Below are 18,451 nucleotides of genomic sequence, written 5' to 3'. Positions count from 1 at the left end.
TCCATTCCTGCTTCCAGATGGTTAATTCGGCTACCTCGCAGAACTGGACAGTCAGATCATGGGAGAATTCCTCCCACGTTGGGAACTGCCAGTGTCCACGTGGGTCCCAGTAACGATAGTACTGGTCTCCCCACCATTCTTGGGCCTTCCCCTGTAGGTATCCTTGGGCGAATGTAATCCGGTAAGGGTTCTGCCCTTGGTCGTTCATTGTATAGTACATGGGGAAAACCTGGAAGTACATTTTGCAGTGATGGAGGAATCGATTGATATCGGAAGATATCCCGGTGAAGTACTCAGGCTGCGTGATTAATTTGGGCTTCACATCGTTCCACAGGTTATTGACAGCCCCTGGTGCTAGTTGCCATGGAGGGATAGGGTCTGGTGGTGATGGTGGCACTGGCGGTACTGGTGGGTTCGGGGGTCATGGTAATGACTGCAACCTCAGGTTATCCCCAGGTGGCAGGTATCCTCCTGGGTAGGCAGGAGGTCATGGACCCACGGGAGGGGGCGGCCCTGGGGGGTACTTGGGGACAGTAGACTCCTTTCCCTTGTCGGGTCGAGAGGGTCCTGCCTCTTCGTCGTCTGCAAAGCCATGGTCGGTGCCTCCTCCTGCCATGCCATAGATGCCGAGTGGGTGAGGCATTGGTGCTGGTCATTTATATGCGGTGCACCCTTCCTTCGGGTGGTCCGGATGACAGATGTTCCAGATGATGGCAGCTCGGTGCCATGCGTCTACTTCTAAGATATTTTTCATGAGATATTCGTCACCCGATAGGCAGGCATCCAGATAGTCCTCCCCGGCTTCGGAGAGGAGCCATTGTGGGTCGTGCATCATATCTTCGAGGATGACTTCGTACATGTTGTCCCAGGTGAGCCAGTCCAAGAGGGGGGGTACCACCGTTATCTGTTCAGTGAGTATCCTCTTGATGTCCCTCATCACTTCCTTCATGACCTTGCTGAGCGGTGGCCTGCTCGGCATTCCAGCGGGCGACCTCGTCGGTGCTCCACTGTCTGCTGGCACGAAGGGCCCATGGCTCATCCCCGGCTCTCTCACGTTGCTGTGCCTTCCTTCGGTTGTAATCAGTGAGGTCCGAGCACTCCTCATTGAGCGTCTCGAACTGGAAATCCTCAAGGGCCTCATCGATTCACTCAAGGCTGTCTCTGGCCCTTTGGCTTGCCTCGTGGAGTCGGAGCTTGGCGGTTCCAAGTCTCCTCAGGGCCTCGGCATCAGTGGCATCGGGCTCGAGGGGGAGGCGGAAGGGGAGATCGCGAATGGCACGGCGCTCCGCATTTCGAGTGCGTGTGCTTGCCACTCTTCCTCGGTCCAAGAGGGCTGCTCCTTCTGCGGTGACCTGGGCATTTCTAAGGTTGAAGTTGTGGTAGTACTCCGTGGTGTATTGGTTGGTCCACGGTCTTTGGTTGATGGGCTGGGGGGCAGCGAAGGCTCGCGGCGTGACCGACGGGGTAAAAGCGGGGATGTCGGGGAACTGGCTGGCACGGGGATCTCCTCTAAACCAATCAAGGATCTGCTCCCCTTCAGGCGTATCACCTGGGTACTCAGTAATTGCGTCGGTGTTGGTAATACTGCCTTGTGTGTGTATGGTAACGGCGTCGGGGTATAAATCGGGGTGAGTGTCCAGGGAGTACGCTTCAATGGCGTCCCAGATATGCTCTCCTATTTCGGCGGGGAGGTCAATGGTCCTTTGGATGGGGGTGTCCTCAGGTCCGGCGGACTGCGTGGAAACTCCGGCCACAGAAGTTTCTTCCCTTCCTGTGAAGACCCAACTTGTTGAGGGGTGCCACACCACAGGGATTCCTGGGTCCTCTCTGCCCGTGCCTGGCGCAATTCTACCGTCATAGGGGTCTGTTCCAACTGGATGGGCAGTAGTTGCGGCGGAGGCCCCAAGGCCGAGCGTTCCATCATCTTCTTCAAAGTCATCTCCACGGTGGTACTTTCGCGGAGTGGGTCTGACATCGACCCACTTGTTACCTGAGCGACCGGAGTAGTTGTCTCCGGTATAGGTTGCATCCTCTTCCGTGTTTGGGTAGAGCTCATCGAGGAGGCTTTCGAGTCTGATTCTTTCAAACTCTGTGAGCTCATCCCCTTCAAACTCGGTGTCGTTATCGCTCTCTTCGCCCTGGACCATATTCCCTCCTTCTTCTCCGACAACGGGAGGGAGGTCAATGATTCCTGGGGGAGATACGTGGATGTCTCCGAATGTGTTGATGCCTCGTACGTCTGTGATGTCGATGGAGGCTGCTCTTGGGGTTGGGGAAGACTCCCCAGAACTGGAGGATTCCCCTCCTCGTGGTGTGATGGGTCATCCATCGTGAAGGGTTGGGATGTGCAGGTACGGGATTACTGGATAGGGGATAGGAAGATGTGGGATGTAGTGAAACAGGAGCCTCGCTCTCCAAGCCCGGGTGCAACACCTGTAGACTGCTCTAATGGCGAGCGCTAAGAGTGCCCCTGCGAGTAGTCCAAGCATGACCGCTATAGTTGGTAGCAGTTCAGCAAGTGGCATACGAGCTGCCATACGACGAGGATGGTAAGAGTGATAAGGATGGCGATAATCAGGCTGAGGTCAGTTTCGTAGTCGGAACCGGTCATCAACAAGCTATCGTCTCGAGCGGGGTCAATGGTGCTCATCAGTGTGAGCAGTACGACTGCTAACAAAGATGTGAGCCGAAAAAGGATAGGGAAAGGTTTTGTGGTTTTAGATTCAAAGATATCCAACGTAGGCCACCACCAGCAGAGTGGCTAGGAGTGGAGCAGGGATGGATACCTGAATAACCAGAATAGTCACTAAGACTATGAGGATTGTGGTGGATAACGGATTGGGTAATACGAGTGGTAACACCCAGTCAGCTACTATGAGTAGAAGGATTAGAGGATAAATGTTGGGCAGCGGGCAATGCTGAGCAACAGAAGACGAGCTTCAGCTAAATGTCAACAACCAACTAATATCGACTTAGATCAACTAAGGGTCGCCACTCGCACTTCGGTGGTCGACACTCTTAGAGGTCAAAGGAGATATGAGAAGTCAATCAGGGACTTAGATAGTCAGAAAGCAGGGAGTTCAAGTTGGGTAGAATAAACCTTAGCCAAAGCTGGGGTTTAGGCCAGCTGAGGCTCTACTTAAATACATGTTGATATGCTAATAATAGTACTGTGAGAAGTGATCTGTCATGATCGCATACAAGTAATCAGGCTGAGTAATACGAAGAAAAAGAAATGAAATGAATAAACCGTAACATTGTGTCTGCCTCTGCGGCAAGGTACTCACTTCTGGAATAGGGATCAGCCCTTTCTTCCATCATGACGCTGTCGAGGAGGTCTTGGATCCGGATCCTTTCAAACTCTGTGAGACCATCATCGCCTTCTTCGTTCTCGTCCACAGTCCCTCCTTCTTCTCTTCTAGAGGAAGGGAGGTCTGCAACTTCCGGGGGAGTGGAGGGACCTGGGATTGCAAAGACGAGGCTGTCTCTGAGATCGACACTTTGTATGTCTGTGATGTCGATGGAGGGTGCTCTGGGGGTTGGGGAAGACTCCCCGGAATCTGAGGATTCTCCTCTAGGTGTGATGGGTCATCCATCATGAAGTGTTGGGATGTGTGGGTAAGGGTTTACCAGGTATGGAATTGGAAGGTGTGGAATATAATGGAATGGTAATCGTGCCCTATGGCGTTAGACGCAACACCTGTATAACTGCCTTAAGGCAATCACCAGGAGCGCTCCTGCCAGTAATCTGAATGCTACTGTGATGGTTGGAAGCAGTTCAGCAAGTGGCATAGGCACTTGGGATCGGGAATTGATGTTTTTTAAGGTTTGTAGTCGGGATAAAGTGCGCTCATTAGGATCAACAGTATTACTACTGCTAATGCAACGAGTTGGATTATGGAGATATAGATTTTCAGCATTGCCGTTGGTCCACCCATGATATGCTGACAGTCACATACTGCCCTCACAAATGTATGGCGGTGACCTCTCTGGTCGAGCTGGGGAATATAGTCTTTGAAAGTAGTCGGGCAGCATTCATTCTCTGACATGGTGCTGGGCGACATGTATATGAGCTTCAGCTAAATGTTAGCCACCAACTCTACAAACAAGATCAAATGTGGATCGCCACTCGCACTTCAGTGGATTGATACACTCACAGGCCTATGGATGTATGGGATGAGCGGTGAAGAACTTAGATAGTCACAAAACACGGAGTTCGAGTTGGGTAGATTAAACCTTAGCCGAAGCTGGGGTTTAGACTAGCTGAGGCTCTACTTAAATACACAATGACTGAACTATAAATAGTACTGTGAGAATGCATCCATGGTGATCGCACAAGAGCATAAGCAGGAAACATAAAGAAAATAGAGAAAAAGTGAATAAATCATAACATTGAAGCTCCAAATAAAATCCTTTCATTGTACACTAAGCATGCTGCTTCATAGTACAACTGCAGGGTCTGAAAGCTTGCTAACTATCTGTAACTATCGCTCTTATATTTACCATTAACTATATGAAATATAAATACTGAAAATAGAAATGCTCCACCTCAGACTCCCTTCCCTTGCATGCCACATCAGCTGCACTGATAGTAATCATTATTTTTATTCAGCACTCTGTGTTGGTACACATGCTACTGATGTTTTCTCCACTTGACAAGGTCTAGCCTCATCATGCCATGCAGCATGTCTTCTTATTGGCTCCATGGATTTAATTCCAGTGCCACACAACTTATCTAGTGAGTGAGATTTATTTTATTGGCTGCTGTGCAACTATTTCTAGTTTAATATTTCATATGGGTACAGGGTTTCATTTCTCTTCAGCCAAGAACTCCTCAGAGTATTTGGACTTGGTGATTCTTCATTCAGGATGATGTATCTTGGTGATTGCTGGATTGGCAGGGTTCACATGTTATAGATCAATGTAGCATGAAGTACCTTCACTATAATATATCTTCAATGACTTTAATTGAGTGATACACTGCAGAGGAGTGCACAGTGTGTGAGTACAAGTACTGAGACTTCACACTTACATGACACCAGTGTGCTGCTCTAAGTCTAAGCCATGTGCTCTACTCATATTAATTTTATTATAGTGCTTCTGTCTCAGTGTGTAGCACTCTATGCCTTACATGCATGCTTGTTGGGATTTGGCAATCTGGCATCATGCTAAGCTTGCTTATTAAGGTAGAAGTAGTAGAAAAAGTGTGGAAGATTCTAGCAAAAGTACATTCAGCATAAAAGTAGGTACTGTAGCATAGATCCTCATGCATTTGCAGAGCTCAGCCAAGCACAATACTATTGGCTTGCTACTGCACATGTGACACTGGGATGAACCAATCTCCCATTTTCCAACAATTCTAATATTATGCACAGGGTATAAACACATTTTTATTCATAGGAATCAGAAAATTACACATGTGTCAACATGTAGCTCCACCATCACTTCTCATAAGAGATCTCCATTGGGCAAGAAGAATTCTGCATGATATCCTGCATGGCTGTGTGGCTGCATGGTGCATGGTTGCATGGTCATCAGCATGGTTGACAAATTGCAGGGCTCCCATCAAAAGTTGATCAAGTCCATCAAACACAACTTGAGAGTCAACATGTTCCATTCTTTTCTGTCAATTCTTGCATACAATCAGCTTGGTTGTCAATACCTGTAAGATTTAAATATGACAGCTTTGGTGGGATATTGAAATGCTTCAAAATATAGTCAATATCATGAGATTTTTGAACTGGGTTGCAAAGTTTAAGAACATCAAAAGTATTGTAACGGAAGTAAATAATTTTTCAAGTATTCTAACAGTATAAAAAGACCTTAGAGGTAGTTTGCTAAGCTATAAGTAATAAGGTACACAATGTGGGGTTCCCAGTGAAGAGGACAACATGAGAAGGAATATTGATTTCTATATTTGATGTGAATGACACCAAAGAAACAAGCCAATTAAGAGGCAATTATATGAAGGATGCACTTTCTGAGGGTAACCTTATATGGGCTGGCATGGTCTCTATGTGAAGCCTGCACAGTGCCTGCATGGTTGCATGGTTAGTCAGCATAGCTGTGCATGGTCAGCCTGCATGGTGTGGTTGCATGGCTGCATGGTATGCAAGCACGATTGGTTGTGTGGTCCAAGGTATATCTGTACATATGGAAGAGTTGTTTGTGGGGAAATTAATGACCAATTGTGTGGTATTGATGCAATCAAGGAGCAATTGATGTGAAGTCGTCATCAAATTGATGTTTACAGTGTTGGAACATCTTTGTATTAACAACTTGAAGCTCAAAAAATGAGAGAGTACCTAAATTTCGATATTTATCCTTCTCATAATCATAGATAGACACATAGAAGATCCAATGGAGCCTAGAAATCCAAGATTTGAGGGCATAAAAGCTTTAATTGACAGCAACTGAGCTTTGAAACATTTTTGAACAAAGATCCATTTGTTGCAGACAGTTTACAGAAGAATAAGAAATAGATACAAGGAAATGTTTAATGAAGCATTCCTATCATAGCGCAGTATATATGTACAGTCAAGGCAAGTTCAACTAAGGACTTGCATGGCCTGCATGGCCAGATGCCATACACATGTGATACCACACAAGTGACCACACAGAATTTCTAGTGCCCCATTGGCAGTATCAAAGGCATTGATTCCAGCATCATACCTAAGCTATATTAGAGAGGCACACCTATGCAGAGAGATGACCTATGCAGCCTTGATGTGTTCAATCCCTTCATCTTTTCTGAGAACCCACTTTTGCCATTCAGGACTGTTGTAGACCATAATCATCCTAAGATGATCTTGGACACTTTCAAGCCAGACTGTCCGAGGCACACTATATACAAAGTGAGACATGTTGTAGAGGGTGGGACCAGATGAGGCTCACCATATTGCATACTAGTAGCCAAAGACATGATGGTGGTCAATGGTAGTGATTTGTAAAGTGAGCAATTTACTTATGCATTCAGGATGAATCCAATTTATCATCCGATCATGGCTGTACTGTATTGCGATAAGTAGTGCGAAGATGTGAACCAACAAGGGTCATTGCTATGGCAACACTAGGAAGAGAATGCAAGAACAGTCATCTGCTGCTTTCAGGAATAGTACACTAGTCACTAGTTCCCACAATTAGGATATGTACCCTGAATATAGAATGCTGCTCAGATAACTTAGTGCTGGATATGTGCAGTCAGTTAGACATAGAAATAAGATTGGATGTTGAGCCTTCTGCAGGTTAGATGAGTTTAGAGGCTGAACCGTCAGTTGCCACAATGATTACTCACACATGAGCAGGCATTATAGATTCCACCTTTAGCTTCTCCAAGACTTCCATGACTTCTGTGTAGGGTTCTCTATTTCTTTCAATGATGCTGGCACCTGATAGCTGACAAAGAGCCTTTGTGGTTATATGGTGAATGTGATAGCAGACAAAAAGAAGGCTTGAGATCAAAATACAAATTCAGACTGGGTTAAAGAACCTTGAAGGTGTGGGTGTTGAATACAATTGTGGATGGTAACTTGACAGTAACTGGTAGACTGTGAAAGATCAAAATGTGATGCAATTCAATCTCCCCTTCGATCTTGCTTTGATCACCCCAAGACTACTGCCACCTCCTTGTTTTGTATTTCTATTGCTGGCCACAAGCAAAGACTTTTGGATGGACACGTCCTGTGAGTGAATTATATGCATATCCACATTTATGATGAGAAAAATGGATCTTGGGACTTCCTTCTAGTGACTCTTCATCCCATTGAAGTGGTGTTTTCAGTTAAGCATCCGATCATCTTGTGCTTCCTGACATTAATGAGGCATTGCCGCTGTCTTTGTCCAATGCACCAGCAGTAAAGATGAACATTGTGTGTATTCCATATTCGATACGTATAACTTCTGCATGATGGTGTATCATATCTGTACCAACTTCTCAGACAACTAAAGGAAAGATTCATAATATAGTGTAGAGTGGGGATGATGGGAAGGCTTCTACATCATCTGGGCTGGTGGAATATTATCGAGAGTGTTCTAATTGTAACAACACAGGATAGGATAAACAGAACCCATTATTAGACTGGTATTACCATACAATTAAACTATATGCTGATAATATGAGGGATCTGGTAGAAAGCTGAACATTTTCTTGCACTATTTCTCTAGTTGTTGGGGTTAGTATACTTAGACAATCATCACTCCAATGCACTGAGAGTGAAAGTGAACATGGAATGTCCTTGTTACCACTGTTTCCAAATATTTCTATTCAATCCCGCTGAAGAGGCTCTGTGCGTGCCAAGCTTGAAATGCGATAGCGTAGACACACTAAACACACCCACTCTCACACTCACACACACACAGAATCTCAGTAGTTCGGGGGAGATGTGCGATGCAAGCACACAATAACAATAGAATTAAAAGATGTCTTGCGCTCTTCAAGATATAATAGCGCGCTAGCTCAAAAGAATTCTCTAAGTCCAAATGCTTTTAGGACAGGAGGTGAGTGATATGTATCGCTCGGCCTCGAGGCGAAAGTAATATTTCCCAAGCCCACAAATGTCCCACAAGAAGGTACAACCCTCAATTGACATTGCGCACAACACACAGGTGGCCACAACCCATCAAACAAACTACACACAACTTAAAGCTTTATGCTTTAAGCAGAAAACACTTCAGAAACCTTTCGTAGATCCACAGGGTTCAAACCTATGTGATCCAGAGACACAGAAACACAGAAACATGTCCACAAGCCACAGGGTTTGAACCTATGCTACTTGGGAATAAACCAAAAACCCTCAAAGAGTATTGACAAGCCAAAGGGTTCGAACCTCTGCCACTTGCAACAACTCAGAATTCACTAACATGTTCTGCAAACACAAATGCACATTCAAGTTATCACAATACAATATTTCTCTGAGTTGAGCACAATCAATTACTGTCCAGAATCAAGCTAGGCGTTGCACATGAGCAAAGCATGCCTTGCGACCTCTCAAGAGTTTCAAAATAATTCTAGATCCAATAATATTCTCTCGCTCGAAGCTACAAACACAATTCCTTTGGTTGCACACTAGGCTCTCTGCTTCGTGTCACAACTGTGGGGGTTCGAAAGCTTGCTACCTACTTCTAATTACTATGCTTTTATCTACAGCTAATTATATAAATAGACCTATCGAAAATAGATATGCTCCACCCTGGAGCCATTTCCTCTCCATGACGCATCAACTGCATGGTCACTAATTAATATCCTGAGTCAGTCATCCAAGTTAGGGCTCGATAACATGCTGCTCTTTCTTCTTGGCAAGGTCTAGAGTTGCCACACCATGCGGAATATTTCTCCTAATTGGCTCCTTGTTTTTAATTCCTCTGTCATGCACATCGCTAGCGAGTTGGTATTTATATTTGGTTGCTGTACAACCTTTTCTTAGTTCAGTATTTCATTCTGGGTACAGGGTTTCTCTCATGTTGGCCGAAGCCCTCTCAGGGGGCTCGGACTGGGTGGTCCTCAGTTCTGAATAACATCTCTCGGTGATTGCCAGATCGGCAGGGTTCGCACATCATAGATCAATGTTGCATGAAGCTCCATAATTATATTATCTTTTCAGTGTATTTTATTTGAGCGAGATGCTGCTGAGGGATGCATAGGGTGTGAGTCAGGGCACTGAGACTCCACACTTAAATGACACCAGTGTGCTGCTCTAAGTCTAAGCCATGCGCTCCACTCGGATTATTTTATTATATGCTGCTCCTGCCTCAACAGGTGTCGCTCCATGCCAGGTATGCACTCTAATATTACTTAGTGGATTGACACATGTTTGGATTCACAGGATTCGCAAAATTACATGTATGAATGCATTGCACGCGTGTCACCGCTGTCAGTGGAAGTCAGGGTTAGCGAGATTCCATTGTACAGAGGGAATATCCACCATACTGTAGTATGGTTCGAGTGGGGAAGAGCACATACGCTATAGATTTGGATAAGCTTCATGTGATTGGGATGTGATTGATGTTCTGTGTTGTGATAGATTTGACTGAGCTTACTTTTTGTAGCTCAATGGAGTAGGTAGTTACGATGTTGTGACAATGTAAGTGCTGGTGATTGTGTGTGGTAGACTACTTGTCCCTATGTGTTCATTCAAGAGTAACTCAAAGTCTGAGTGTCGAAATAAATAGATCTGTCAAGGACATCTCCTGTTTATCAAGTTCAGTCTGTTGTTTATCAGGCAGTCTGATACCAGCCCTGACACCGCATCTTCCATCTGAATTCTGTTCATTAGAAAGTCTTCATCCTGGATTCCAGATGCTATAGCTCCCACACCCTGACCATCTTTTCACATGGACCCCCCAACAAAAATAATAAGAAAGAGCGCAGCTAGATTACAGCAGACAATTGTTCAAGAACAACTTCATCACAAACTAGATTCATTGCCTTGTGGGTTGTGACATACATGATACAGCTAAGAATGAGGTAAGGTGAAGGCCACAATCTTGATGCATTATGCATGAATACATCCCTACTAGATTTCATCAAATGATTGTAGTATGCTGATTCCCAACACTGTTTTGTCACAATGGATATGCCTCTTGGCAACACTGCCCTTAGGCTATGCATCGAATTTGTTTGCTTATATTATGCCCATGAAACTACTTGTGGTAGTCACACATCCTTCAATATCTTTTCACTCGTCAACTTACTTCTTCACACAGAACAATGGCAGATCAGGTAGAGGAACAACAGATGGTGGAGATTCTGCTATTATCTCCGAGATATAGCACTGCCTCGGACAACTTGTCAACCAGGTCCAAGTTTGGGATTACTCAGTCATCAATGGTGGCCCAGTCTACATTACTATCCAGTCCATCTTTAATGATCTTTGGCCTGATTCTGGTTGCTGCATTCATTGCAGGGGTACACCATTTTCTTCTGGCCTTCCTCCATGAACGTATTGTGCAAGACCAATTCTGGATGAAGAACACATCTAACACGTTCAGCATACTAGTCCAAACCCTTTCTGCAGCATCTGTTTCAGCATCCCTTATGCAGCTTGTGAGTATTTACATGTTAAACTACAGTAATGCTAATCACTCACTACAGATCTGGTGGTTTCTGCACTGCCGATCCTTTACTATCACACAACTGAATAATTTATTCAGCTTACCCAATTCTTTCCCTACTGTGTGCCTTGCATCATCGAAAATGCTATGGAAGATCTTCCCCATCGTCACCATGGCTGCACTTGTGCAGGCATATACCCTCGTATCCATCCTTGCGCCCAACATGCTCGAAGGGGGCACTGCTTCTCCCAAAATGGATAACATCACAGTACCCACCATCTTTTTTGGCAGAGATCCACAAGAACACGGCTGGGCTTTCCCCGCCCCACCCACATACTGCAATTATCAAATAGCTACTGGCTTTAGTCGGGTTCTGGGAAGCTCATTGCAATCTGATATACTTATTGGATGGAGTGCACCTATGGGATGCGAGAATGGGTGCAATTATACTATTGAATATGGTGCCCCCGCTCTGCTCTGCTCAGACATTAATGCAGCCAGCATTTTCGACTATGCCAATGACACCGGTTCCCCCTTCTCCCCATCTGCAGTGCTGTTGAATAACAGCGATTTCACCACTGTATATAATGGCACCTACGAATTCTATAACGATGGGATAAACGTTATTGTTGCATGGCAAAGATATTACCTCAATGGAGATTCCATTGTTGGTGGCGTATTGTGCTCCCTCTTCAACATCACACAGCGATCTACCGTATCATTTTTCAATAACACGGGAGTCATTGTCCCCCGTATTATATCTTACAACGAACCGTATAAAGCACTGATTCCACAGAATGTATCCTCTGACTGTGGCGGACCACATGTCCCCAAGACATCCTTCACCCAGTCATATTATTTGAGTTATTCTGCATTAATGGAATGGCTCGCACTTCGGCTGCGGGGCACTATTTCTTATCGCAGCGCTCAGCAGTGGGACTTTATGTCATCAGTTATAGACAGTAGTCTCTTTGTTGTCAACGAAACAGCCGTGACATTTTCCCCACGAGGTGCAAGCGTGAAGACAGCACTAGAGCAAGTCCTCGTGAACCTAACTGTTGCGCTGATAGGTGCGGGAAGGGAAATGACGACAGTCAATGCTACGATCATGTTGAACCAGCTGGTATGAGTGTATGATGCACGTAGACTATGGGGAACCTACGCTACTGCGCTTGCACTGGCATTGATATGCGGGGGTGTTGGGCTAGCGTGCATGGCGAATAATCAAGAGATATGGGATCTGGCATTTTGTAACGAGCATGCCGACAGAAACCTGACTTCCACTCAACCCAACAAGCCACAGCCCGGAAACCTACGGATCCCGATTCCCACTTTCTATTTCATACTCTATTTCATATTCCATTTTATATTTCACTTCTCCATATTAATTTATCAATAGCCCAACATCGGTAGCGAACATGTCATCGGACCCCATCGGCTACCGACTGGTAGAATACATCCTCCGACAACCCTAGAATGTAGACCACTCCGAGTAGGAACTAGATCGGACTCCTAACTAGTATATAAGCCTTAGAATTACACTGTAGATACTCACTTCAAATATCAACTTGGTTCAGCCAAATCTCTCTCTCTCTAACTCTAAGTCTAACTCTCGTTCTCCAGTCCACGGAACTCCGATCCGTTAGACTTATCTCTTACCTCGTCCCTGCCACTCCACGGACTTCTGTCCGTATCCATCTTAGGGCTTCGGCTCAGGGGTGACGTTGCTAATAGCTTCGCCTATGCCCGACGCATCCCGCGGCATTCCGCTACGTGCACTTACCGCCGCAATCCTATTGGCACGATCCTAACAGTATATTCGAACTCAAACCCTTGAGTCGAAATTTCTTCCTAACCATGTCTTCTACTTTCACTGTTCCTCCAGAAACCAGCTGCAACTCCACAGTCAACAACCGAACCTACACCATGGACGATATCCCTGCCTCTGCTTCAAAAGAGGGTCCCCTTCTCTTTGGATCGGATTCTGCCCCTCGCCAACAATCCCGTAGGGAAACCTACCTTCACAGTGGCTTCACTGCTCGCCAATCCGATGTTAACTGATCGCCTAACCCCTTCCTAGCCCAGCGATCAGAATCCAATGGCTGGGGTGAGTATTGAAGCAACCCCCCGCGGAACCCAACTACCTCTCTGTTCGATGACATCCCAGGTCGGGATGACGACGACGACCAAGGTTCAGAAGATAGGGAATTCCCCCCTCACATGCCAATGAATGGCCATGGAAACCCATCAGGAAATCCTGGCGGTGGCCCACCCAATCCAGGTGGCCCTGGAGGTCCTGGAGGTCCTGGTGGTCCTGGAGGAGGACCTAACAACAATCCTGGTAACAACCCTAATCCTCCCAATAACGACGCCCATGTTACAGTTTATTCATTTCTTTTCCATTTTCTTACGTATTCACACTTACTTGTACCTGCGGTCCTGATCAGACATTCTCACGGTACTATTTTTAGTTTAGTCAACGTGTATTTAAGTAGAGCCTCAGCTGGCTTAAACCCCAGCTTTGGCTAAGGTTTAATCTACCTAACTTCGAACTCCGTCCTTCGTGACTATCTGTCCCGCTTGCTTTCCTCGCCTTTGACTTGCTAGAGCATCGTCTACCGAAGTGCGAGTAGCGATCCTAGCACGATCTAAGTCGAAAGAGTTAGTGGCTAACATTTAGCTGAAGCTCGTTCTACGTTGCTCAGCATCGCACTGCCCAACCTATACGCTTCCAACATTCAGCCGATACACTTCTTTGTTGCGATAGCCCTTTGGGTAATCCCCTTCGACCTATTGCTCCAAATACTAGTACTCGCCTGGATCATCGAATTTCTCCTTCATGACCCAATCCTTGCAGTCTTAACAACTGTACTCTTCACCCTTGCTCTTATCGGGATCAGGATCTCTGCGGTGTTGCTGGCAGGTCTGCTAGCCGCCCTATACGCATTATATCCCTGCCTCGTTTAGAGGCAAAACGCATCCTTTCACACTCATCCTTCAGCTCGCTTCATTATTAACGGTTCTGTTGATAATAATAACGAGCACCCACGAAGATTGTGAAATCCTGTTGATGAACGGCTCAAACTACGAAGCCGACCTCAGCCTGATTATTGCGATCCTTATCATTCTCACCATACTTGCCGTCTATCAGCTTGCATGGTCAATCGTTGACCTACACCAAGGATAGATCCACTCACGAATGCCCTGGTCCGACGCCATTCCCGCCGTCTTCGCGACTTTTATACTCTTTTTCTTGTCCATTATTTTGTACCATCTACGCCGCTGTCTTCAGCAGCAGAGGCGAGTTCGCGCGCAACTCCCGTTTCATTACGTCCCCAGCACTCCAGCGTATCCTCCGCCCATAATTTACATCCCCCACGGCATCGCAGCAGATGATAAGAGATGTCGAATCCAACGTCTCCGGGAGATCTGGAGAATCCCTCTACACATTGTCGCGACCCAGCTCGCGATCCTCAGGGTCGAGCACCGACTCCTACAGAAGCGCCTCCAGTGAGTCAATCGACATCACCGATACCCGGGGCGTACTCCTCGACAGAGGAGACTCGCCCGTACCAGGCCTCTTCGACCAGTCTCCAGTCAAAGGCGAGTCAAGTCCCGACCGAGGCAGAAGACAAGGCACCAGGCCTCTGGTCAAGGGCGAAGAAAGCCCTGACACCGAGTACGAAGGGGATGAGCTCACCGAGTGGGAAAGAACCCGACTCGACGACCTCTACCCGAATACGGAGGAAGATGCGACCTATACCGGAGACAACTACAGCAGAAGGTCAGGAAATACATGGACAGATGCAGTCTGGAGAAGTGAGAGCAGGAGATACCGGGTCGCCCAGGAGGATGACTACGACAGTGATTCCGGCGAGCTTGGCCTCGGAGCCTCCATGGCTTCCACCAGTTCAACTGAGTCACAGTCTCTTCCAAGGTCCTGGCCGACCGATAGGGGAGAGCCAGTCACCTGGTACCCCAGGACCAGCTGGGTCTACGCAGACCGGGAAGAGACTCCTGTGGCCGGAATCGCGACCAGAAGAGAGCCCGACCCGATCCCTGAAGGGTCCGAGACCCCGGCGGTCTCAACCATCGCTCCCACCGTCTCCTCGCACGAGCCGACGAGTGGGGAGCTTTGGAGCGAGTTCCCAGACTACGACGCTGAGGAACTTGGAACAGTTACCGTTTCCGAGCGACTCGCCGGAGTCTCCAACTGGGAGCCGTCGGTATCGTCAAGAGCATTCGCTGACCCCGTCCCTGAAACCCAGCGTCCTTGGACGCTCCTCTATCACATGCTCATCCAGTCGCTCAAGCTCCCTAGATCTGCCAGGGAGTCCCCAGAAGTCGAGGCCCGAATGGAGCGAGCAAGAGCGGCAGAGTTACGCACTCGACGCGCCAAAATCGCCGCCCTTGTCGGACCTCCCGGCCTCCACGATCTCCCCCTCGACCCAGATGCTACCCGTGCCGAGGTCGAGAACAGGCAGCGCACGGCGGCACTACGATATGCCGGGCTCGTCGAACGAGCCGGAACCGATCTTGAGGCCCGCCGAAGACATTGGCAGAACTACGAGTCGGAGATCAGTGACCCCGACTCCGACATCGGCAGGTGGAGGCGAAACAAGGAAATCGACCGAATCACCCGAGAGAGGAAGGAGGCCCAGGATGCCGAGTCGACCGCCCAACAGCGCCCTCGAGACGGAGGTGATGGCGGCGGTTCGGACCCTCCTGGTTCACCCCCTACACCCCCGGCCGACGATCTTTAATATTTTGCCGTGGCATGGACTATACGAGATCATGATGGAAGACATGGAGAAGGACTCCCAGTGGCTCCTAACGGAGGCGGGAGAAGATTACCGAGACGCAAAGACCATGGGGGATGTATACCTCATGAAGAACATCCTAGAAGTGGAGACGTGGCACCGAGCTGCCTTAGTATGGAACTTGGCGAACCCAGACCAGCCCAAGCAGGAGTGTGCGGCCTATCGACGACCGCAACCGATGCCCAATCCGCTCGAAACCGAGGAGTTTTGGGCCGGTGCGGGGCCCGATGACGACGAAATGGACGACCCAGATGCTGGACCCTCGAACAAGGGAAAGCAGTCCACAGTCCCGCCTCTACCGCCGACTCAGCCTCCGCATCGACCAGTTTACCCCGGTGACTATCCCCCGCCTGGGGATAATTATCGTCTAAGGTCGCTACCACGACCGCCGAATCCTCCGGTGCCACCAAGGGCACCCTCACCTCCGGACCCCATACCGCCATGGACGCTAGCGGCGGGGAAAGACAATAACCCGTGGAACGACGTCAAACCGAAGTTGATCACGCAGCCCGAGTACTTCACAGGGGAGTCCGAGGACATCAATCGATTCCTCCATCACTGTGAAATGTACTTCCAAGTTTTCCCGCTGCACTTCACAATGAACGATCAAGGCCAAAATCCTTACCGCATCACCTTCGCACAGGGGTATCTACGGGAGAAGGCCAAGCAATGGTGGGGTGACCAGTACTATCGCTACCGAGACAACGAAGGGCATTGGAGATTCCCCACTTGGGAGGAGTTCTCCCATGACCTCTCCAAGGAATTCCGAGAAGTAGCGGAGGTCGCAATCTGGAAGGCGGAATGGAAGAAGGTTCGACAATCGGAGTTCAAATCCACAGTCGAATTCTTCGCGAAGTTCGAACGGTTAGCTCACAAGTGCGGGGAGTTCGGAGACGAAAAACAGATGTTCGAAGCGGTAGAAGTGGCGATTAGGCCAACAGTGCGGAAGACGGTTATGCATGGGGACAACGAGCGCCCCACAACCTACGCACAGTGGAAGGCACGAGTCCTAAGGATCGACGCCAATTATCGGTATGACGTGGCTCAAGGCCTCGCCAGTAAGACCTCCCCGAGCCAAGGCGGCTCGGGTTGAGGCAGCCAAAATCAGTCTAAAGGGAGCGGGTCTAGTGGCGATCGGAAGGACACCACAGGGACGACCTATGGCGGTGCCGGGCAGCCGATGGAGATCGACAAGTTATGATCCGACAAGCGGTGCTTCAAGTGTGGGAACACCGGGTGGAGCCCAAAGCACAAATGCCCTGACGACAAGTCCAAGTGGCTTCCCGTCAAACTCCCACCTCGAAAAAAGCCCAACGTCGCTCGCCTCCGCCAATTACTCGCTGATGCCGAGAAGGAGGAATTAGGAAAGGACATGAAGGTCGAAGAGGTGAAGGAGGAGAAGTCGTCAAAAGACGAGCCGACGTCGAACTAAGCGATTCAACGGCGTCGGCAAAGGACTTAGTTTCTTCTGGTACGCACTCCTGTAATTCTAGTCGGACTTATACTATGTATGTAGGTACTCCATATGATCAATATACCAATTTCTTCGCCGCGTTACCAATTGAAGAGACTAAAGACCAAGAATCGCAAAACGCTAACGGCGTAGGAGGGGATTTCCGCCACTCCGCGCAGCCTGCGCTCAGTACTGAACCCCTAGGGGCTGTCCGAGCTCAGGAACCCCTGGCTCACCGAATAGGGAAAGCCCCTCAAGGGCAGAACCCCCTAGGTCGAGTCCCGACTGCACCCTTGACGAGGGGAGGTCACCCCGGAGAGGGAGAAAGGTCGACAACCCAGCCCGTTGGGCCTGCGTCCTCGCCTGTGGGGCCGTCTATTCCAGCAGGATGCATTGGAAAAGCAGCTGAGGCGATGAATTCGGAAGACCCCCCTCACCTAGTAGCCCCTACATCGGCAAACAGTGAGGACCTTTCGAAGGAACCAATATGTGTGCCCCCGCGAAGGGTTACCCAAAGTACCGCCGGGTCTAGGAAGAGCGGTAAGCATGGATCCACAGTGGAGGTTACAACGTCACGCACAAGCGCCCATGGCCAGGGCCGAACAAGGGCAGCGAGCCCTCCTCCACCACCTCGATTACAAGGGCGCCCAAATGCCGCCTCGGGACCTTTCTCGTCCCAGTGACCAATGCCACTTCGAGGGAAGACTCCCTCGGTCTCGCTGGGGAGGAAGTGGAAGATGAAGAAGCCTACCTACAGTCTGACATCCCGGTCATAACCCGAAGCGGGCGCTACCCCATCGGTTCCGCTCGCCGCGACTCCAACGACAAGAAACTCAGTGCGGAAATGTACTACAAACCCCATGGGATTCTATGGACCCGTCGAGCATTGCGCATTGCACAAGGGACGCGGCGGCTCGGGCTGTTCTCAACGGGTGGGTTCACCACGACGCCTGGGGGAGGTGACCGATCAATTGTGTCACCAACTAGAGGAACAGACGGACGACTGCTGCCCAAGCCCAGGGAGAAATGGCAGTGGATGGAGGATTTGCAGAAGCCCCCCCCTCGTAACATTACGAGGCTCGAAAGGGGTAATGTATCAATCGAAGTGCAGTTAGAGACGCTAGACACC

At 48.6% G+C, this 18,451-nt stretch overlaps 1 protein-coding gene across 1 annotated transcript; it reads left to right on the top strand.

Annotated features, from left to right (window-relative positions):
* Window positions 1-10,705: 10,705 nt before the first annotated feature.
* Window positions 10,706-12,178, top strand: EV420DRAFT_1734129 (uncharacterized protein; the record flags this gene model as incomplete). The annotated part of the gene is made up of 2 exons (XM_060479972.1): window positions 10,706-11,041; window positions 11,090-12,178. 2 exons carry the CDS (start codon window positions 10,706-10,708, stop codon window positions 12,176-12,178), a joined length of 1,425 nt encoding a protein of 474 aa, XP_060323212.1.
* Window positions 12,179-18,451: the final 6,273 nt, after the last annotated feature.

Source organism: Desarmillaria tabescens (assembly GCF_030435595.1).
Source record: "Desarmillaria tabescens strain CCBAS 213 chromosome Unknown EV420scaffold_87, whole genome shotgun sequence".
NCBI lineage: Eukaryota > Fungi > Basidiomycota > Agaricomycetes > Agaricales > Physalacriaceae > Desarmillaria > Desarmillaria tabescens.
Note: the sequence above shows the minus strand (reverse complement) of the source record. Positions and strands in the feature narration are given on the sequence as shown.